Source organism: Fusarium pseudograminearum, chromosome 3, assembly GCF_000303195.2.
Source record: "Fusarium pseudograminearum CS3096 chromosome 3, whole genome shotgun sequence".
NCBI lineage: Eukaryota > Fungi > Ascomycota > Sordariomycetes > Hypocreales > Nectriaceae > Fusarium > Fusarium pseudograminearum.
Window position 1 is genome coordinate 5,932,994 of NC_031953.1, and position 22,233 is coordinate 5,955,226.

General features: G+C 48.5%; 6 protein-coding genes across 6 annotated transcripts; 2 read left to right on the forward strand and 4 right to left on the reverse strand.

Annotated features, from left to right (window-relative positions):
• Positions 1–4,178: 4,178 nt before the first annotated feature.
• On the forward strand, positions 4,179–7,160 carry FPSE_09833 (uncharacterized protein; the record flags this gene model as incomplete). The annotated part of the gene is made up of 2 exons (XM_009262950.1): positions 4,179–6,220; positions 6,272–7,160. 2 exons carry the CDS (start codon positions 4,179–4,181, stop codon positions 7,158–7,160), a joined length of 2,931 nt encoding a protein of 976 aa, XP_009261225.1.
• Positions 7,161–7,454: 294 nt separating this feature from the next.
• On the reverse strand, positions 7,455–7,816 carry FPSE_09832 (uncharacterized protein; the record flags this gene model as incomplete). Its single annotated transcript, XM_009262949.1, has 2 exons — positions 7,455–7,575; positions 7,629–7,816. The coding sequence occupies 2 exons, from the start codon at positions 7,814–7,816 to the stop codon at positions 7,455–7,457; spliced, it is 309 nt and encodes a 102-aa protein (XP_009261224.1).
• A 1,348-nt stretch (positions 7,817–9,164) lies between these two features.
• On the reverse strand, positions 9,165–10,222 carry FPSE_09831 (uncharacterized protein; the record flags this gene model as incomplete). The annotated part of the gene is made up of 5 exons (XM_009262948.1): positions 9,165–9,362; positions 9,511–9,738; positions 9,798–9,845; positions 9,899–10,022; positions 10,212–10,222. 5 exons carry the CDS (start codon positions 10,220–10,222, stop codon positions 9,165–9,167), a joined length of 609 nt encoding a protein of 202 aa, XP_009261223.1.
• Positions 10,223–11,642: 1,420 nt separating this feature from the next.
• Positions 11,643–12,571, forward strand: FPSE_09830 (uncharacterized protein; the record flags this gene model as incomplete). The annotated part of the gene is made up of 2 exons (XM_009262947.1): positions 11,643–11,919; positions 11,979–12,571. The coding sequence occupies 2 exons, from the start codon at positions 11,643–11,645 to the stop codon at positions 12,569–12,571; spliced, it is 870 nt and encodes a 289-aa protein (XP_009261222.1).
• An 823-nt stretch (positions 12,572–13,394) lies between these two features.
• On the reverse strand, positions 13,395–14,084 carry FPSE_09829 (uncharacterized protein; the record flags this gene model as incomplete). The annotated part of the gene is made up of 3 exons (XM_009262946.1): positions 13,395–13,717; positions 13,780–13,848; positions 13,967–14,084. The coding sequence occupies 3 exons, from the start codon at positions 14,082–14,084 to the stop codon at positions 13,395–13,397; spliced, it is 510 nt and encodes a 169-aa protein (XP_009261221.1).
• Positions 14,085–15,316: 1,232 nt separating this feature from the next.
• On the reverse strand, positions 15,317–16,073 carry FPSE_09828 (uncharacterized protein; the record flags this gene model as incomplete). The annotated part of the gene is made up of 2 exons (XM_009262945.1): positions 15,317–15,738; positions 16,001–16,073. 2 exons carry the CDS (start codon positions 16,071–16,073, stop codon positions 15,317–15,319), a joined length of 495 nt encoding a protein of 164 aa, XP_009261220.1.
• Between the last annotated feature and the right edge of the window lie 6,160 nt (positions 16,074–22,233).

Consider the following 22,233-nt stretch of genomic DNA (forward strand, 5'->3'; position numbering starts at 1 on the left):
GCATACCCACCATAATAGAACGGATCGAAATATCTCGACCATTTCCAAAACAGCCCGAAGAAACCGACTTGTACTGCAATCTGCTAGCTGCTCTCAACAATTGAGGCATGCTATGTTGTACCGGTGTTTCACGGAAGCTCAGCTCGAGTTTGCTTGCGACACATGGAGCGGATAGATGCATCTCCGTCGTGCGACTATACTAAGTCCTTTTCTCGAGACAGGCCATCTAGAATTACGGGTCATGTTTCAGTCCTTAGAAAGAAAGGTGCTTAAACATGAATACGGCCGAGACACTTGGATTACTGTTTTGACATCATACTTCGCCTATTTCCTACGTAGAACGAGAGACGCCAGTCAATCTTCTATCTACTTGCATCCGTCATACCGACAGTACACTACCTATATGCCTCTCCAAGGTACCTATAGACATTGCCCCGAAGTCTATTTGGATCGATTAGAAACATCCATGTATCGTCTTGAGCCTAATTGGCAGGCGTTCCCTGAACAATGGCATCGAAACTTGCCGCGGACGTTAGGAGATCGATGGACCCGACATCGATCACCTGTCGTAAATGATAGGATCTGACAGGCAGGGCAACGTATCCCAGGCTGCCCGATTACGACGTGAATCCGTCCGTAATGCTTGCTTCTGACCCAGCCTTTCGTATCCAAGAAGAAGCAAACAACTGTGTTTTGCTTTTTTTTCTTCTTCGTGCGGCACTGGAGTCGGAAATTGTACGGCAGTCTTTACCAGGATCCGAGTCGTACTCTGCCGGCATAACAATAAATATCGCTTCCCCTGATAATGCTTGTTGTAGAGCTGATCCTCATAGAACCTTGCTTGGTAGCACTAATGCCCCTTGTTCTGGACAAATGATGGGACAACAGAGGAGATTGCGAATGATTGACCGGCACTTCAAGTCGCTGTAGCGCGTTTTCTCGAGTTGAGCTGAGAATTTGGGTTTGCGTAACCGTGAAGTCGTACAATTAATCAAACATGATTATTCTGAATATCTCTACCTAGGTACCTCGAGCTTCGAGGCTATTGTTCATAGCACAGGTGACTTCGGAACTCGAGCTTGACAAACGACGCCAAGTTTGTGACTGATCGATAAAGCTGACACCTGGTAAATCGTCTTTGACCTGTAACATCCGAGCTGGCCTACGTATCATACGCTCGTTCTGTCTGTGAGATGTGTTGCGAATCCAATATGTCGGGTCTGAATTGCTGCGCTGCGAGACCTCCCCCCTGTTCACGCCAGTGACAATTTGGGCCACTCTTGAAGATTGAAAGGCAATTAGACTAGACCTAGTGTATGTGAACGGATAACCGTCTCTCCGTCTCGCAAATAACCTGGACCCTGCTCAGTGACGATTAAGTGGACTGGGCCTTACCCAAAAATCCACAGCAATTCTCACCACTTGAGAGTCATGGAAAGAGAAATATGTATCCGTCAAGAGAAATCCTTTAAATGATCTACGTAGTGTAGTTCGTGGGAAGTGGGGGTTACACTCTTGTCCTCATTCAGTATCATTTGCGAGCATTCTAGCCAACTAACTACTTCTTTGTTACTTTGTATATCCGGTCGGATAGATCTATTATCGCGAATAAGTGAACCTGAAACAGTGGTTTTAAGGCGCGAGTCATATGGCACAACAGCTAAGCTCTTTCTATGTACGCCAGCATGCGACGTATTATGCTACAGCAGTTCGCAGTACCGCCGTATGCGACAATTCTTTTTTGTGAGATGGGATAGGGGCGCCACTGGAAACTGCACTTCCACTCACAAGTTCGATACTAGAACCTAATTCTTAAAAAAGACGTACTAGGAGACAACCATGGTCTGGTGCAGTTGAGAAAAACCTGGCGGCGTTCTATAAGCTGACATCAAGCCATGTCGAGGTTGTTTGCTTCTCTTTGCAGAAACCTTGCCAGCCGCACCACTCATTGACTCGCTGGCAGGGGGGATGGGCCAACTAAGCAAGCTCAACGAGTAGTAAGCCACTAATACTGGAGTATGTAACTAATAATGGTCATTGACGACGAGCAATTGCCGCGCTGTGCGAAGTGGATTGAACCTGACATCTAGGGCTGGTCTTCTAGCGAGATCTAGCTAGAAAACCGAGACATGCGATTGATTTAGATATTTTGCAAGGCTTAGTCGGACCAGTCAGATAGCTCCCAATGTGAAAGCTGCGCCGTCTTGTAGATGTCAATTGTGTTGGTGGCGCCTTCGAAATCCTGACACAGAAGCTTGATGGGTCCCGTTTTGCATATTGATCGACATTGAGCATGGCTAAAGGGTGATTAGCTATCACTTTAGGAATTTGTGGCTAAAATAGAAGCTGGAGCCCTGTTGATGGACGTGGAGAGTGATCGACAGTGATTAGAGCGGCCCGAAAAGGGCTGAGGCTTCAAGATGCGATTATAAACAAAACGAGGCTTGGAAACAATATCCACGCCCTTGACTTTCTTTTTTCTTAGCTCGAGGTCAGGTTGAAATGTTGAGGCAGGTGGTATAAGAGCAAACATTGTATTTTGGCTTGCTGTACATGATCTGTGTAGCTGCACTCGAGTAACCAGTCGGTGCTTGTCAAGGTCAAGGAGTTGCCCAAATGTCGGTATGTATGACAAGAGAGGTCGTACGCTGTACTCCGTAAGTCCCATACTGATGCATGCATGTGTGAAAGACTGGTGAAGAGTGAAGTACGACGATTTTCAATTTTGGTGTTTCATATTCCAGCTTAATGTTTCTGGCTGTCAGACTTGGCCCATGCCATGTGCAAGTGGATGAAATTCGCCGAAATCTGACTTTGCTTAGTACAGGTACGAGTTATTGTTTTTATTAGTGCTCCTCAGGGCAGCGGCAAACCTGTTGAAGGGACAAATTGCAACTAAAATACCTGTATTGTATTTGGGCTGAAGCCTTCACGAAGAGTTGGTACGTCTCAGCTATGGTCTGGGATGGATCCTTTCAGGGATAGCCCAGACATAAGCCCCTGTGTCTGTGGGACCAGGCCGTCAGTTGCATCATGGAGCAGCCCAGGTACAGGGGTGTCCCGATCCCTGTGATCGTCGTTGCAAACAAACCACAATATGTAGTTTCTAGTTTCAGTCCTGGTGTACTGCCATTGGTGTTTGTGTTTGTGTTTGTGCCACATCTGCTGGGCGCCCGTTTCTTCCTCTTCGTTGGCTTGCCGTGCTGTACGCGCTGGAGATGAGGCGCTGACGGGAGTGCTGCTGCAGGTCCCCGATAGTCTGGTTCCAGGCTCAAAGTTGCATGGGCAGCCATCCCCGATCATTTTGTTTGGCTGGCTGGGACTCCGGCTTGAGGGAATGAGAGGAAGCTTGGGCCGACTCTCATGTTCATATCGGTATTGTTCTTTTTGGCTCCAACTCGGAATTTTGATAGGCCAATAACGACTCTGCGGCATTCAATGGGCTGTCGCTTGATGGGGTTATGGAGTCGCTAGAGGGCCTTGCCTTTTGGCTGTGGCAGCCGGATTGTTGCAGGGTTCACCATCAACCTGAAATCTCTCACTCAAGTCCGAGTTGGATAGAGGAGACCGCCATCGGTTGACAGTGGAGAAGGAGGTGGTGGCACTGGCAGGCCCGGCGAGATGCAACTTCCCCGGTATCTGGGTATAGAGGAAGGGCATGCACCTGCCTCAAATCGGATATGTATCACGCACCTGCTTCCTTTTCTGTTTCTGCCTCTGCTCCTGCTTCGCCTTTAACCTTTTTGCAAGTTTCTATCTTGACGGAACCTGTTTTGCGCTCTGCTCATTGACCACTCTTTACATTCTTCGAGAATCGGCATCATTTCCCTTGCCCCTTCTCCCTTCCCCAGGCTGGGAATTCTAAATTACCTTCAACCCTTCCATACCAACTTGACCTATTCCCAGTACTTATTGACTATTCTTTTTGAACATCCCTTGTAAGTTCATTCCTGTACCCATTCCGATCTTGGTGATTAATCATTTAATAGAATTTATTAGTGGTAAATGAGCCAGTTTCGCATTAGCAGCTCCTCGACCACGCTCCCCTTTGCCCAGCTTGTCCCTTTGATCAAGCATTCCTTCAACCACAATCCCTTATTTTAATTCTGCGTCTCCCATTTACCTTTATTCTTTATACTGAAAGATCATCCGGATCAGTGGCGCCTCGAGTACCCACTATGTCTACCGACAACAAGCAACTTGGGAGCATTGTCGCTTTTGAAGGCCATGTAGATACCATATCGACACAACTACGGCTTCTCCCTTCTTCACCACAGATCTTGATTCTCCCAAACGTTCAGAATTACATCCCAAATGAGGAGGCAGATCACCGGTTGGATGTTCGCCTTTATGTCAAGAGAATACACGAAGCTGCTGTAGCTCGTCACGAAGCCGCCCGAGCCTTCCTACAAGAATCAACACCAACCAACAGGCGACTAGTGTTTATGAGTGGTGGTACCTCAAGCGCTCGGGCGCTATGCATCGAGGCCATCATGGATCAAGAGACTGAGGGGGACGCCAACCAAGCCGAGTCCCTCTTTCACCAGTTGACCAAAGATGGAGTCCTTGGCCTGAACAATTCATTACGAGACTGGAGATGCCCTACCATGTTTGACTGTCTCAACAGTCAGGGCCTGGGAGATGAGCTAGAAGATCCCATAACACGGGCGATGCGCGCTGCCGAAGCCCTGGACCGACAAACAGCAAGCCTTCAACCTTCAACTGAAGTCGACCTCACTCTCGCTCTCGCACCAAGGCCTCGAAGCAACAGCCTACCACTTTATGGCTACAACGACAACTTTGGAGATAATGCTCCATTCTTTGTTTTCGGTGTTCAGAAGAACGAAGAGGGGGGGAACATGGCCGAAGAAGTCAAAGGCTGTTCACATCCAACACAACCCTCAAGATTCTCCAGATTTTCGATTACACACTATGACCGATCCGCAGATCGTATTTACCGTGGCATAACCCACTTACAGTCACCCTCTTTCAAAACGTCTTTTGTAGCCTCTCCCAGTTGTGTCGGCGAATCATACAACTTGATGGCGGGTTCTGTATCCCCTGGTTTCGAGGCAATGACTTCACGGTCTGATGTATTGAGCATCCTATCCACAGATAACGTCGTGTATGGAGAAGCTTCAGTACTGGACATGCGATCTCCAAGCCGCAGTTCTACACTGTCACGAGTTAAGTCCTTGGGCAGAATCTACCCGACCACTCCCAAGTATCGGGACCTTTGTGTGCCTGCAGCCAACCTGGAGCCTCGCCAGTCGGATTTGGATGTTGAGCAAGACCCTTCCGAAACACACCGAACATCAAAAGCGTTATCTATAAATGAACGCAGCCATACCGAGGTACCGAGAACTATTATCGTCAAGACGAACCTTCCCGTCATCAAGATGGCTCCTGTCCCATTGGAGAAGAAGCGCAAGCCTGCACGGGAATCTTACGTGGATAGGGGTACTGATGCGAAGGACATGACCGAATCAAAGGTTTTCCAACCGGTGTTGCCTTTGATAGAAGACCTGGTGGTTCACTTCAAGGAAGATGTCTCTGACCCTCTACTTGATTCAGTCGTTCGTGGATTCAAGACTGGTCACTTTTCTACTTTCCTTCAGTCGCCCACATCTGAGCCCGATGATTACAACACCTTTGTGCCGCCAACGCCCGAGTCTCAGAACATCACAGGTGTAAGATGCATAGAGGATCAGTACCAGGAGCCTCCTGTTCATAAAAAACTTGACCTGGACGAATACGACCCATTTGCATACAATCAACCCTCATGGCTCAAGAGAAAACCCCTGCCAAGCCTGCCTAAGGTAACAGTTGAACGGCCGCCAACACCTGTCAGGACACCTCCACTCTTGGTTTCCGACATGGATAACAAAATCCACGATCTTCAAGTCAATGGCCAGCAAACAGCCATCGCAGTACAAAACTCACTTCGCTCTGTTCTTCAAGATTACTTCCCACCAGAGACCAGAGGCTATCGCCAGTTTCAGTTTCCTCTCTTGCCTGAGCTTGAGGGATTGTGGAAACCAGTTTTCTGGGATACTGCGCCCAATGGCTCGCAAGAGTCATGCCATCGTATCGACCAGATCTTCGCTATTGGGGCTCAACGTGGCGTGAAGAGGGACTATACTTCTGCCGTAACAGGACAACTTGAGAAGCTAGGAACCAAACACAGCGGTATGAGTCGCAGCGGAAGATTGGATTTCAGGTATGGGATTGACGCCCTACAACTTTCTTACTCAAAACTTACATTTTATAGGTATCTTCTTGCCAATGCCATGCAGGCCTATACGACACAACCCTTGGCCAACCAGACGAAGGACAACCCTTTCAACAATCCGTTCCTTCTTGCGACACTCATTATTCCTCATCTGGAGACATACCTTGCCCTTCATACGGAAGTCAGGTATCTTCTCCTCGAGTACCCACCAGAGCATCTCTCTGCGGTGTTGGCCCTCCAAAAACTTGTTGGAATAGATATGATGAAAGTGGCTCAAATCGTTGATACCAGTAGCAAGAATATACCCTTTACTCACTTGCGCGGAAACTCCATTACTGGTCCAGAACAAGGACCAGTAGGCCGGTTTGGAAAGACTTACCCACCCAAATCCTGCTCTGGCCACGATGCTACAGTATCAAAAGCCAACTTTCTTCTCACCTCGACCGCTAGCGACGCCGAGATCGCAACATTTGTTGCTACAGTCTCCAAGATCCTCTCTGGGATCTCTTGTTTCTATGTCCCAGAAGAGCTTCCTAAAAAGCACTCCCCGAAGAAGTCCAAGCTACCTTCTGTTGCTGGAACTTTCTCTGCTTTCCCGCGCATACCATCAGCACCTTATAGCCCGCCTATGTCATCGACGGTCGGTGCCTCAGCAGGAACAGCCTTTTCAGACTCATCTGCGATGCCGAGCCGGACCCCCTCCATTGCTGAGACAGTCAAGACAGCAAAGTCGACCAGGAGCAAACCATGCCGGTCCAAGTCGAACCGCAAGACGCTGGCCTCCGACGCTCGATCAATTCTCACCATGTATATTGATGATAGTGACTGGGATTCGGAAGACCGGCGCATCATGCCTCTGCTGGAGGAAAAACCTAACGGGCATAAGGCAAACACCCACAAGGCACTCAAATTCTTGGGATTGTCATGATGCCGAGATGGGTAGATGACGGCAGAGCACGAGCGATATAGTTGTTATGATGTAACGATATTGCCTGATCAAGGCACTTCCTTTCTGTTGTTATTTTGTTGGACATAGATTTGAACGATGCCTATGAAGGCGCAGGACAATGGTATCTAGTCGTTCACCACTAGAGTGTAATGTAATTTTTCCATGTCATACAGGCTGGTGCTTACTTGAAGTTTTGTGGATTAAAGTATATATGCAGATATGAAACCCGTTTTTTTGATGTTGTATGTCAAACATATCGATATTCGCAGAAGCTCAAACACTGCTGTTGTCTTCGTTGCTCAGCCTGCCTTGCCCAAGACTCCCATCCACATCAACACCTGCTTTCCTCTGAGCTTTGATCTCCTCTCTAGCCTCAGCCTGCTCCGCCTTTTTCCTGTCCATGATGTTAGCTCAGAGTCTCGACAGCAGCTACCGAAGCAGACGAACCTGTCAAGGTCGGAAGCGTAATCTTCGATCTTGATGTCATCCTTGCGAGGCTGGTCTCTTGTGCTCGTCTTCTTCACTGCATCAGCGACCTTGCCTTCTGCGAGGGTGGCCAGTTGCTCTGCATCTTCATTGTAGTTCTGGAGAGGGACCTCGCCCTGCTTCGACTCTTGGCTTTCGATGCTGGCCATTTTGAAGTTTTTACGAACAAAGGGTAGAAGGACTCTGTTTATGGAAGATTTGGATTTTTAATGAGAGGGAAAGGAAGACTGTATTGTATGGGTAAAGTCGTTATGATAAGAATAATATTAGAAAGGGATGACATCAGGTTGCGAGGTTGGTCTATGACGTACATGGGCTTGTTCCGCGATACTTACAGAGGATCTTCGTGCATGAAGCATGTGTAGCGCATATTATACATTGGTCCCTATCTTTGTGACTCCTGTGAAAGATAGACTTACATAGTGTGTTGACGGTTTAGTATAAGAACGTCGTCTCACTTATCGATGGTTGACGAGTCACACTAGATTATAATCTGAACACAGAGAGTGCTCGGTGAATGATCACAAGCCTCGATGGCGACCTCTTAATAATGCATTACGAGTTAGGTTACAGTCACTCTATGTGGCTTGGCTTGGCTTGGTTATAGTCGTGCTATATGTTCAGGTCAAGGTCAGATCGAGGTGTAGGTAGTTAAGATGCCGTTCATGGGTTGTCAAGCCTAGATGGGTCTGTATCACTCAACCTCATAATCATCATTAAACTGGACAGATCAGAAGCAACAAGATAAAAAAGAATATTCCGCCTTTATTAAGAATACCCTTTCTCGCATACATAAAATCGATCTCAGCTACCAAAAATGAAAACCACAGGCGAATCAGGATGGTAAAAGAGAAGAAACAACATAACAACCGATATCAGAACCCAGGCAAGAGAAAACGGGGTAGCACAACCCTCTCCTGCAACTCTTGTTGGCTCAAGAAGCTACAGAATAACGGAAGGCCAGGATGGCAAAAGGGAGAATGAGATGCGCAGATGATGTTTCAAGCGAATGAATGGCAGGTTGAAAAGGACAAGAACCGACAGATGTCCTTCGATGTTTGCGTTCCGTGACAACAGACACGGGAGAGGAAGAAAGCGAGAAAATATAGCTTGCGCGCGCGTAAAACCTTCCAGCCACCCGCCCGGGAAAACAGGACCTGCCTCTGTATCTGTTGACCTCCCTCTCCAAATCCCTCCCCACAATCTACAATACCACTCCGTCTATTCCCCCACCTCATCGTAATAGCGTTAGGGTCCGTGGCAAGCGTAGAGAGGGAAAGAGGCGTTCTTCCGGGTACTGAAGACAATAAAAGTCGTGATTGCAGTAACGAAATGCATAATCCAAGCGATTATGATCTGGTCTATGCGTAACGACAAGAGAAAAGGTAGAAAGCAAACATCGTAACTGAATCTGTCCGGTCGTATCCCTAGCATGTTCCATCTTTCCGGCTGTACTCCACCATCCTGCTTCACTGAGAAAAGAGAGCATGAGTGCATTTAACAGCAGCTGTTGTTGGAAGAAGAGCCAACGCCCTGGCCTTGACCGACTTGCACGCTGGGCTTGGTGTTGTTGGCTGTGGTAGTACCCATGCGCTCCTTGATCTGGCGGGCCATGGTCAAGAAAGCCTGCTCGACATTGCTGGCGTTCTTGGCGGAAGTCTCGAGGAATGGGATTCCGAGGCTGTCGGCGAACTCCTGTAGTGTGTGTCAGTGACTGGATTGCTGTGAGTGGATATCGCAGCCGAGGAAGAAATTTAGTGACAGGGGCACTTGAGAGCTCAGGCGCTTAAATGCATGTGACCGCGATTCCAGAGAGCGATATCCTAGGTAGGAACAAACTTACCTTGGCTACGCTGTACTCAACGACCTTCTTGTCTGACATATCGCTCTTGTTACCGACCAGCAGCTTGTTGACACCCTCTGTGGCATATCGGTCAATCTCCTGGAGCCATTGCTTGACGTTGTTGAAAGAGTCCATGTCGGTAACATCGTAGACGACGCAAATGCCGTGAGCGCCGCGGTAGTACGAAGAGGTAATTGTTCGGAAACGCTCTTGGCCGGCGGTATCCCACTGGAGCACAAGTCAGTATTGATGATGACGTCGATGCCTGCGCGACGAGGGGCACATACAATCTGAAGCTTGACGGTCTTGCCATCGAGTTCTATCGTTCGGATTTTCTGACAAGTATTAGAGGATTTGTTTGAAAAGTGCTGTGCTGGAAGTAACGCACGAAGTCGACACCGATAGTGGAGATGTATGATTCGGTGTAGGTGTCGTCGGCAAATCGCAGGAGCAGACAAGACTTTCCAACACCGGAATCTCCGATGAGGAGGAGCTTGAAGAGATAGTCGTATCTGGAGGGTTTGCGTTAGAAAGGCCATCCTGTAATCGTGTCCAAACGCCAGAAGAAAGGGGGGAACGGGTGCGGGTGCGAGCGTGAGTGTAGGCGGTCGCGACGGAAGGTGCAACTCTAGATCGATAGTCAGCATGGGCAATATTTCCATCAGGAGGTTATCGCAAAGAAGCGGAGAGTGGCGTACTACTCGGGGTTCATGATGGCGGTTGGTCGTTATGTCGCGGGAGGACAAGTCGATAAAATCGGTGGAAGCGAGTCGTTGGGCGTGATGGAATAGGAGGTTGCAGAAGACGTGAACGAGATTTGGTTGAGAATGGGATGTAGAGAGTTGAGAGAGAGGCTCAAGTACGTCAGGGAAGAAACGTACGCCAGGCAACGCCAGCACCGCCTAGGAGGAGGGAATGAAGATGGGGCAGCTGACAGTGCAAGTCACGTGAGAGACACTTTGAAGAAGGACAAAGACCAAACTTTGGGTAAGATTGGGTGCAATGTTTGGCGGGAATTAACCTAAGTTATATGATACATTATGTGCATTAGACTAAATGAAAGGACCCAGGCCGTTATCAAGTCCTGTTATCGTCTGGTCTGGGTCAATTTCATGTTATTCTAGTTTGCTCTCATGTGAAACGAGGTGAAGTAACACAGTGTGGTACTGTCCCTGTGATAGTGATGGGAGTCATGTTGTTGTATCCGTATCGCCTATTAGCCTGCCTGCCTAGGATCTATATTAGCACTAACATTTGGTTGCTGACTTGTCCTAAAGCGGATCAGCACCTGCCAGTGCAAAGCCGAATAGCAATACAACTTCAATATTGGCAGGTACTGGAGATGTGAAGATTGGAATGAGGAGAATGCCTGCTAACCATGCCCTTTTACCTGATGCTATCAGGCACTGTACTCGGTATACTGGCATAAGGAGTTGACTGGCTGTTGTTTATTTTTATCACAAGGCCGTTAGTTATTGATCGACCAAATCCTGGTCTTGTGCCATTATTAACACCATTCAAGTGACTTTGCACGTCACAAGTTGAGCAATGGCTTTCTAACCCGTATATCAGCTTCACCGCCTGGACGGACAGTCACAGAATGCTACTTTGAACAAACAGACAATGAAATGTTGTGCTCTGCATACCTATCCCGTATATCTGTAATGGCTTAAAGCGGGAGAAGGTATCCACTAATAAGATTAATTAACAACTGTTGTCTCTCCAGATTTCCATTCTCTTTCTTTGTTTCTCCCTGTCCTGTCCCATCGCAACGGATGAGACCCGCCCCGCCACATCCCGCTCCGCTGTCAAGCCTGTGCCTGTGGCGGTGGAGTATCGAGTGTTCAGCCAATCACTAAATATGTTTCCCAATCTTGTAACTTTGCGCTGTTTTTGTACTGCAAGATACTTCTGAGTCTACCCACCTCTATATTCCATGCATTGGAGATCCATTGCAAAAGAAAGTCCCAGAAGTGGGCATACTTCTCGAGCATGCGGGTTGCAAGTGCGCTTCTCCAACCAACTTTAACTCTATACGATCCTACCTTTAATACTTAATGCGCATCGACTATTTATAACCAAAATTGCTCTTGATCAATGAATTTCCTCTCCCTGCTGCGGTGACCACCACAATGGCCGCTCCGATTCGATCCACTATAAGCCGCTCTGGCCGGCCTTGTGTTGCCTCTATTCGCAACCTTTCCAACGCTCATGCAACAAAGGCTCAGGTTCAAACCATAAATTCTCACGAGCCAAACGCTTCTTCACCAAGCTCTGATGCTAGCCAACTCACAAATCATGTAGGGCGAGGAGCCTTGTCAAGGACATATTTCGATGCGACAGGCGTCCGGTGGGTTGGATCTCACGATGACGGACCAAAGGACCCCAATAAGGCAAAGCTGGGTAAAAGTACGTCACCGGGGAAATCTTCGAGGGCTTTGGAGTAGCAAAATACTGATCCATTGCAGCTTTGCGAGTTCTCCAAGAAAGATTACCGACTTTACTTCTACACCCTCTACCTCACGACATCCTTGCGCCCAACATCGCCCTTCATCTCTTCCCTTCGACGCATCCTCACCTACCAACCGTCTCCGGCCGAGTCGCCTACAATGCCGCTCTCTGGACCTCGCCGCTTGCCTGGAACCGCGTTCCCATCCTCGGCAACGTCTGTATCGAGGTTCTTGCAGAGCGCATGACGACCGAACCCCTCACATTCTTACCCCGCCGTGCTGGAGCTATACCAGAGCAGCTCGTTGTCCGTTGGTGCGAGAAGCGAAAGGGCACTGTTAGTCCTTCTAGCCTTGGCGTTATTGGACGCTCGCTGCCGTTTGGTCGAGGAGTCGACCCAGACAAGGCCTTCACAGGACTATTCGTCTTCGATTTCGATTCCGAGGGACGAATTCTGAGCCACACGATCGAACAGTCGCAAGCGGGTGGCGATTGGGAAGCCGGTGTTGGCGCAAAGGTTGTTGGCCTAACCGACTGGCTTCTTGGGGGTTGTAAGGACCCTGGTACTCCCATACCAATGTTTGAACGAGTGCAAAGACGACGATCCAATTAAGTCGTCACTAAAAGAGTGAGAGCGAGAGACTGGGCAGTGACAGTGACAGTGACAGTAAGATGGGCAACTACCTCTAGACGAGAGAGGTTCATGCAGAGAGACATGGTATGGCATCATGAGGCGTTTTCGGTTGCATTTGATCATCATCCGCCGAGTTGGACTGGGTTGGGTCGTTTCAAATCTTCATAACGACAGTGTATAACAAAAAAAAACCACGACGAAAGACTCCACACACATTCTGACTCTGTATAGCTTGTAAAATAGCAGTTATCAAAAGCTCTTTCTTTTCAAAACCTTTTCATTAATGTGTACAAGGGTCAAATGAGGGTCGACCTGTATTGTATGTAGGTGTGTTGAGATTAGCAATCTCGGCTTTGCAAGAACGTAATAAGGATGTGATCTAATAGCACAGATTCATGGCTTGAACTGCATGATTGTGACAACAACTATGCTACGGGAGGCAGATTCCCAGCTTTGGAACACCCTTCTCCTGACCAGTAGCTCCAGCACAAGCCAAGTGACACAAGGAACAAATTACACACTGATGATAGCAAACTGTCATGTGCAGCGTCGTGAAATTCGTTTATTTTTGCGCACTGTTCGTCTCTCAGCTCACAGGATCGAGACTGATTTTCTAGCGGAGCCATCTCGTTCTACCTAGAACCGGCTCCTTCTATTGACGGCAAATGGGCATTTCACAATATTCTGCCCAAGAGACCGCTACCCTGGCCAGGGCTCTTTGAACGCCGAAACGAGAAGCACAGGCCCTTTCTCTTTCTCTCTCAGGCCGTCTGTAATTTCTGCTGTATATCCAAATATTCGTCTACAGCACAATCTCGCCAATGTTCTCCCCCTCGAAGCCGTGTTTCGCGAGCTTCTTCACTCGCAACTTATCCCGAGCCTTGTCGGCTGCCTTCTTCTCCTCTGCGATCTTCTTAACCACTTCCAACTCGGCCAGCTCGAAACCAGGCGGGGGATCGTCGTCTCTGTCGAGGTCGATTTCGCCAAGGAGTAGTACGTTCTCGCCTCGGACGAGGAATATGCCGTGGTTTATGTCTGCGTACAGACCGGTTGGTCGATCGCTACCTGCTGAGTCGGGGGAGGGCGCAAAGATACGTTCGATCGTGGATTGGAGAACAAGATTTGCTGCAGTAGAGGGTGAGAAAAGGGTGTGTCTTTCAAGGCATTGTCTTCCTTTTAGAACGCACCAAATTGATCCCAGCTTCTTAGGACTCCAATGAGTTTTCGCCCATCGCGCAAAGCGACCATGAGCTTCTCTGCAGTTTTACAGTAGTCAGCAAACGATCCTTCCGTCTCTTGGGTTGAAATCCAACCCGTCTCATGTGCATGTGGATCCGGAAACAGGAATGAACTGGTACCAAGGCGGAGTCGTACTGTCTGTGAGGTCCAGGAGCTGCGCGGCAGTCGTAAACATTTGCGGCGGCAGCTGAGGTAGGGGTTGCGGCGCACCACGGCCCTGTGGAGGGGCATCGGTGATAGATAGGTTCTCCATTATATCGCTTGGAGGAGGATGTTTCGTGGATGGTCGTGCGTTCTATGATGAAAGTGTGAAGTCTATTGATCCATGGGGTGTCGTATGTCCAGGCTCATGAAATGAACATCGCGTGAAATGCTATGCGGCGGTCTGGAATGATGGTATATTGAGCTGAGTCGTTGGTGCTTTGACGTTGATCTCAAGTGTTGCGGATCCCATTACGGCAAAACAGCGCTACAGCGATTCACAGCTGATAGCCACATATCGCTATACACAGCACGATTCAGCAAAGCGCAAATCAATTTTCTGATCTCAATGCGGGGCAGGTTCGAATGATACAAGCCAGGCAAGTCATGGAGGGGCGAATGAGAAAGGAGGGGCATGTTTTCATGTACTCTTGGCGGGGCGGACATAAAAATGTCAGACAGAAGACAGGGAGCACGAAACAAATAAGCACTCATGACAGGGCCTTGGCCATGGTCTACTACGGTTTAGTACGTTAGTGTACGCCTGAGGTTGCAGCAGTGACTTAGACTGTGCGTCATTATATGCCGTTCGGCAGAGGGTTCTCTTTTTTTTTCTTTTTCTGTTCTTCGGTCATTATCTGGTCTCTCTTCTCGCATGCATCAAGGCTTGAATTGAAGTCTTTCTGATGCGCCAGAGTGAGGGAATTCGCCAAGTCTATTCAACTCCACCGTGACCAGGCGAGTTACTAAGATTTCGTTCCATTCTAAGGGATGAATTGCTTGCATATTCGCCTCCCCATCATGTTGGTTCTGGGGCTGTGCCAGATAATAAAAAAGCAAGATTCAGATAGCAGCCAACCTTTCTGTAACGCTTTTCCGGTCCCAACCGTGTTATTGCAACAAGAACCCTCGAGTCTCAATGCATACACCTAAGTACGCCGCTCAGATACCCCATCCCGTCCGAATTCTTAGTAGTGTAAGAAAGAAAGCAAATACTCTATCATAGTCCAGCCTAAACGCCTTTGGATGGATGCACGATGTAAAGCCCCTGTGTAGGGAACTGTAAAAGGGGAGATTGGGAAATAGAGCGTTAAAGCTCAGATCCATGGTTTCGCAAATCGAGCGTGTGTTTTCCTCTCATGAGAGAATGGCAGAGTCTTGGTGACATTGTCGAGGCACCACCAAGATTTCTGTCGGTGGCAGACCTTGTATAGCAGAATCCTTCGATATTTGACAAGGACGACGGCTACCAAGTCCGCGTGGTTTGTGGAAATGAAATGTCGGTTATTGACGTTTCACAGTTGACCGCTGCAATGCTTCCTGGAGCTCCGGTCTCGTTGACAATGCCTCCCAAGCTTGTGTAAACGTGAACCACTGGCGTTCTCGTTTATGGGATTCGGGCCATTCGTCAAACTCGCCGGTCACTGTGCCTTCGAAGAAATGGTATCTTGACCGATCTTTTGACGACGATTTTGGCGCACGCTTTTCATCAATGTCGCCAAGGTCGTAGCTTATTTGCACAGTGATGCCAGCTTCTTCCCAAGCCTCTCGTTCGGCAGCCTCTTGGCAGGTCTCGTCCGACTCCCAGCCGCCCTTGGGCAAAACCCAACCTTTGCGTCGTGTTGATTGGATTAATAGCACATAATTTTGATCGGACGTAAGAGGCACAATGCCAGCGACGAGTCGTTCACCCTTAGTGTTGTAGCCTGTGACAAGAACAGCATGTCAGTAAGAAAGCCCTAAGTGCGTTGATGAAACAATGTGGGATGGCAATAAATAGAGTGTTGCTTGACCATTGGTGGTAAGTCATGAGAGTGACCATCACACCATGAAACGGGCAATAAATGGAACTAGAATAGACGACGCCAAGACAAAAGCCATCATAGAGACATGGACGATGAACGGGCATGCCGAACAACCATGCCCAGACAACAAATTCATGCATAGCGCATAGGGTAAAAGACTCACGTTGCTTGCTTCTACCCACTCGCGACTCCATCGAACGGCCACCGCCTGAGTCGCCAGAGGCAGAACTCGACATGTTAGTGGTAAGTCGAGTGACGGACGACGGGAATTGAGAGTAATGTCGGGGGAAATTGGTCGAACAACAACAAGATCAGAGAGGTTCGCAAGTCTAAGATAGCGATGATGCGGACACGAAAGCTTCAAGGTGCTCGGAGGTAACGGAATAGAACGGATGTTCACCCCTGGGTCGAGAAAGAGAGAACTTGCGACGGGCGGACGGGTGACTTTCAAAGAGCCTTGGGAGCCATCATTGTCGTTTAGTGTAATAGTTGAGGTCTGGTGATTATATGAAGGGGAAATCGAGGACAGAAATGGTCGTGGCCTGCGCCAGAAGGTGCTGGTGCTTGGTTTTTGGTCGGGGAGAGCCCAGACGCTCCAGAGAGCTGGGCTGGCGATGTGATATAAACTGCGAGATGATGGAGGTGTGGGCGCGCACGCGCAAAACGTCCCAAGTTTAGCTCGAGGGGGCAGCGGGCAACTCGGCGGATCTCTGTCTCTGGCGGAACCCGCAGAGTAGGTAAATTACTGGGTTAGTAGGGTACGTACCGTAGCACTGCACTGCACTGTACGTGGGCATGTACCTGCTAATGTATGTGCAGAGTGCAGAGAGGATGGGGGGCGTGTAGGTACCGGAAGCACTGGGCGCTCGGCGGACAGGCCTTCAAGGAGCTAGTGACAGCAAACAGGGACTGGAGGCGGATGTGAAAGCTGGATCCTCGTCTGTCCTGGCCAGGCCTTGCTTGGATTCAATGGAGTAGGCGTAGCGTGCAGACAGTACTGTACAGTATCTGTACTGAGATGCAAGTAGTGCTTGTAGTGGGCTTTAGGCCTAGGCTGGTGGGATTGTACTCGGCAACGCAGCGGACAGCTTTCGGTTTCGTTATGTGTCCGCCTGCCTACAATTGAGCGGGCGATGGAAGAGAGTGTGGAACCGAGGGTTTCTCTGGGTCAACCGATGCGAGGCAAACTTTGATGAGAAGAGATGGGAGATACGAAGGTAACCCCCTATCTGGTTGCTGCATTAATATCCTGGCTGACTGTGGCCGAGTTATGAAAGAAGAGGCTTGACTCGAGTGGTTGAGCGTCTAACGCCAATATCTTTGCAGCGACCACTCCAAGGCATAAATAGCTTGAGCAGGAGCTCAAATCGATCGTGATGCGGAGACGCAGGCGGAACTGCCGATTGCCAGGCAGACAATCGGCGAGAAAGAGTCGTCCCTGGGCAACTACGAACGCCAGACCTTCTGTGTAAATGTTTAGTGATTAAGAGGCTACCTAGGTACTGAACGATCGAGAGTCAAGAGTGCTGGATAGGGGCCTGGCTGGTGATACCGGACGGTATCTGCCCAGTGATATTCAGGAGAGTTTACCTCTGTGATTGAGAGTACAAAATACATAACCTTAAAACCTGGTCTATAGTAGCATTGACTGTCTCCTTAATTTTGTCTTCCACGACCTGACAATGGAAAGAATAGAGGCAAGTAAATTAACTACTGATGTCAGTAATTACAGTATTAAATGAACACCTCATAACACCATCTCCACAAGGCCTGTCAATTGAGATGAGCTGACTACATAGTACCTATCTCCCGTTGTTACCATTAATAGCCGAATTAGCTGAATGACAGTCCTAAAGTGCATCTTCATCCATTCATTTACTGCGAGACGGTGCAAGGTTAACCTGTTGTATTACCACAATACACTTGGTGGAAATGCAGCAGGGGTGTGCGGGTTGCTCGTGCATCAGTGACGGAATGGGATATGTATCACTGGGAGGCTTTTGCCTGCTCTCTCTTTCATCTTCGCGGCAGGTTCACGCCTCTTTGGGAGTTTCCAATCAGAAAGCCATGACGATCGAGAAGAGTGATGAGTGAACATGCAGGACCATTGGTGTTTGGTAATATTGGGGGAGATCATGTTCCCGTTATCTTTTTTTAACGTTGTATAAACCATCAAATGTTCCCGTTATAGTGCACGACATGGACCCGGCAGAACAAAGATTGCTATGCTTGGATTTCTGAATAGAAAACCACATGAACCCAGCTTGTGGATTGCGATGGAGTGAGATGCAGCATGGTGCCACCAACAAACGTTCCATTGGAATCCTTGGAGCAGCAGTATCCGGGATATTAGACACTAGGTTCAAGCCTCAAACCTATTGTGCTTGACTACACCAAAGAAACACCTACATAAACTCGTGTAGTTACGATACCTGGTCCGAGAGTAATATCGCATCTTGTAGGTGGCCAATCAAGGACAACCCTGAATCATTACAATACATACAACAAAAGCCTTTCGTTGCACAGCACTGCACAGCAATTGAGCCTCGAAAAGAAACATGCTGCATTGTTATCACACACACACTCAATAGTATCGCGTTAGTATATAAAGCACGCGCATTTGTTTACTTGCAGCGTGGGGTCCCCCATGACATTGACATTTGGATCAATGGAGATACAGGGTGCAGCTTCATACTCGCGACAGCTTCAACTTGGGCCTCTTCTTAATTCACATGCCCACAATGATAGGTCCATCGTCGCCTACGGACAGAATAGCTCCCACGCTGTAACACATCAACCCTGACGTACGATGCATGAGGCGAGGCAACAGCAACAGTAATAAGTAACGGTAGTACCGCATCTCATCCGAGGGGGACGGGCATAGTGTGAGGGGGAGGGGTAGAATAACCGTAGCTCATGGAAGCAAGCAAGCATTGGGTCCATCCGTGGGATGGAGCATCGTGAAAGCGAGGCGTGAGCCCTCGATCTTTTCTGTTGAAGTCTTAGTGGCAGAAGTGCAGTGCGGATAGCCCATGGGAACATTCAATTGGACTCAAGTCTAATCGACAGGCTTCCTAATTTTTAGTATTTTATTTCAATCACAACATTTTCAACCTGCAGCACCTACTTCGACAGACGTCATGTTAGTTGGCCGCTTCACTAACATATCTAGCTCGTTTATTTCCACTGTAGATTTTTCTTTCTCCTCAACAATATCCCTTACTAATTGAGTCGTAGCGTCTCTGGTGCAGCCTTTTTTCTACAACTAGATTTCGGAGACGACACCGAGAAAAGGCCCGCAGGTCGGATGTTAAAAAGATTGGTGCCGTGATTCTCCCCAGGCGAGGCAAAAAAGTCCAGAAAAATGCAAAAAAACCTGCAGAGTGATGGAGTCTGCCCTGGGCCAGTTACAAGAGATAGTAAACGTGCAGAAATGCCTGCACTGATTTTCGTACGACACCTTGATTCGTTATCCCAGCTTGGAACCCGTCGACTCGAGGCTAGTCCTGTAGGCTTCTTCTTTTTCGTTTCATCCCATTCGTTACACATGAGTTGAGCTGCAGCATGCAAGGAATAATCGAATACTACCTAGTATGTATGTACTTCACTGTACCGACTTGGCAGGTTAAAATTGTCGACGTTGATAGACTGGCCAAAGAGGGCCAGGACAATCGTTTCCTCCAATCTCATCTCATCTTCCCTGTCTAGAACAGACATCCCCTTTTGCCAGAATAAGACGAGACGACTTCGCCAAGGTTGGTAACACAAACTCAGCCTTGTTGCAAAATTGGACCTATAAATGCTGGAGAGGCCGGAATGTTTCCTACTGGATACGAATCGAGTCTCGAACAATCCCATGTCTTATCCCAGGTCCTATACAGTGTCATAGGCATACGTGTGCAAATTCTATACATATAGGTAGGAATTAGTAAACTTGGCAACATATTTGCTACTACTAGTATTTCTCTTTGGTTTCTATATAGTATCTGTTGATGCAGATAACTACCTAGCGTGTCAGTAGAGGTAGTGGCAGCAAGCAGACTCATGATGTACACAGCAGAATGAGCCACAACTTATAGACGTCTCGTACTACTTGGACAACTATAAACTAAATACTTGTAACCGATTGATATGAGTAGATAGAATATTGAGGAAAATGACATGAAAAAAAGACCCCTCATCATGGGTCTGGGTTGTAGGTGAAGGGCCTGAGTGAGGTGGCATGCAGTCCAGTAAGGCAGCTTAGAGGGTCAACCCCGCCATTAGGTTGAAAGTTGCAACTCTCAGTGGTTGCTGCCTTGGTTGGACCTGGCAGATCTCATTCAGCATCTTCAAAAGCTCCGGTATTTCTCTTTCCTTTCCATCTCCTCTTAGAACTATCAACATATCTTGTTTGTCTCTCGAGCTGGTGCTGACCACAAGACACAGCTTCCCACCAGTTAGGCCTTCGACATCGGACCATAACCGTGCAGCTACTTACTGACTTAGTACTCGCCTTGGAACCATTGCTCAACTACAGGACGGTCTGGTCTATTCTACGCCAAAACCATTACACGCCCTTACCCGTCAGGTCCCTTGGGAGCCTTCAAACCCCTGCTCGACCACCCTGGTCTAGTCATCTAAAGTTAGATCAAAGCCGTTCGATTCTGGTTGACTCTGTTGCACATGCGCGCACACGATCACTGACCTTCAGCGCCCATCCCTGGATATCATCCGCAACCAACGTCTCGTCATCATTCGTCTGCAGCCAAAAAAAAAAAACCAGTTAAACTGATCGTCAATTCACCAACTGTCAGAAACGACACAACATCCCACGCTACGCACCTCTTTCTTCTGCCTGTCTGCCCTTGCTTTCAAGAGGGGAATCGGTAGGCACGCGATCGCACCTCGCCTCGACAAATTCACACGCCCCCTCCATTCTCCAGGTCTCGGGAATCCGCCCCTCTCTGACTCCATCTCGTTTGAGCTTGAATTGACATCCGTACGCGGCAACTATCTCCCTCATGCACTCACTTGCCCGTCTTGGAATACACTGAGCAAGTCTAGTGGACAAACTCCCTATCCAACTTGGCACAGCTGAAGAAAAAGGCTCCGGCGCTCCTCGTCCGTCCACCACCGTTATCCTTCCCGTCTCTGGTAATTCGCTGCCAGAACACAAGCACTTTTACCAAACGCAGCCTCAGCAACACAGCACTAGGTTGTGCAGTCGGCGATGGAACCCAGCGACATGCGCATCCCTGGAGATGCGTCGTTGCAGTATGAATATCTTTCGCCAATTGGTGAGTGCTTATTCCCACGTTCTTCTCCAACCGATCGTGCCCGTGGTCCAATGCCGGCTTGTCGTTGGTTGCCGGCGCCTGCGCTTGAGCTCCGCTGCGGCCGGTCCCCGTGGCGCCCCCGTTTACCCCGTCCGGGTCAAATCGCTCGATGCCCATACCCATATCCATATCAATTCCCACGTCAATATCGACCCTCAATTTAGCCTGGTAACGGCTGCCAATCCCGTCCTTAATGGTTGATCACACTCATGCCCTACGGTTCCGCATGTCAATGCTCTACGCTAGGGATTTATCTTACCCGTCAAGTGTCAATATTGATAGGACTTGCGCTTATGCCTGCTCACAAGTACAAGTCCTTGGGTACTTTGACTTGTTTACATGAGTTCTCGCTTCATATTCCATGTAGTCATGGGTTTGTTGTTGATGCTGGTTAGAGAGTTGTCATCGTGCATTGGCTTGTCTGCGGCTTCCAATCTGTAACATGCGATTCATCAGCTCTTATGTTCTATCGTTTCCTGTCACTTGTATCTTTGTGCCATTCATTTGCAAGTCTACACGACAAGTTGATGGCAGGTCAAACTGATATCCCTGAGCAAGGGCTTGACATGTCATCGAGATGATATCAACATATGACGAGGCTTACTCCTAGCAGTCGGTGTCTTGTGTTATACAAAGCATCAATTGCTGCTTTGGCCCTCCTCTACTCCCAATTAGACATGCCGTTCCTCCCCCCACGCACACCTCATCGCCCAGCAGATGACATCTGACAACAGACATCCAATCTGATCACTCACCCCCACGCGATCGCTGTTCACAACCTTTCCCCAACGAAAGCTAACCGTCGTTCAGGATACTCTAGATCATCAAGATGTGGTTACTGTGGAAGTAGCGGCAAGAGTCAGTCAAAACGTGAACAAAATCCCTGCATCTTTCCCATACCCTCTGACCACACCGAAGTTGTCTTCATTTACATCATGAGACATTCGCAACAATGCAGGTGCACACCTAGTCTCTCACTCTACCCACAATCAGCGAGCCATCTCAAGTGACCCCATTTCATAAACGTAAGGCTGACTCATACATGGGTAACAGGTTACTCTTACTACGCCTCAACATC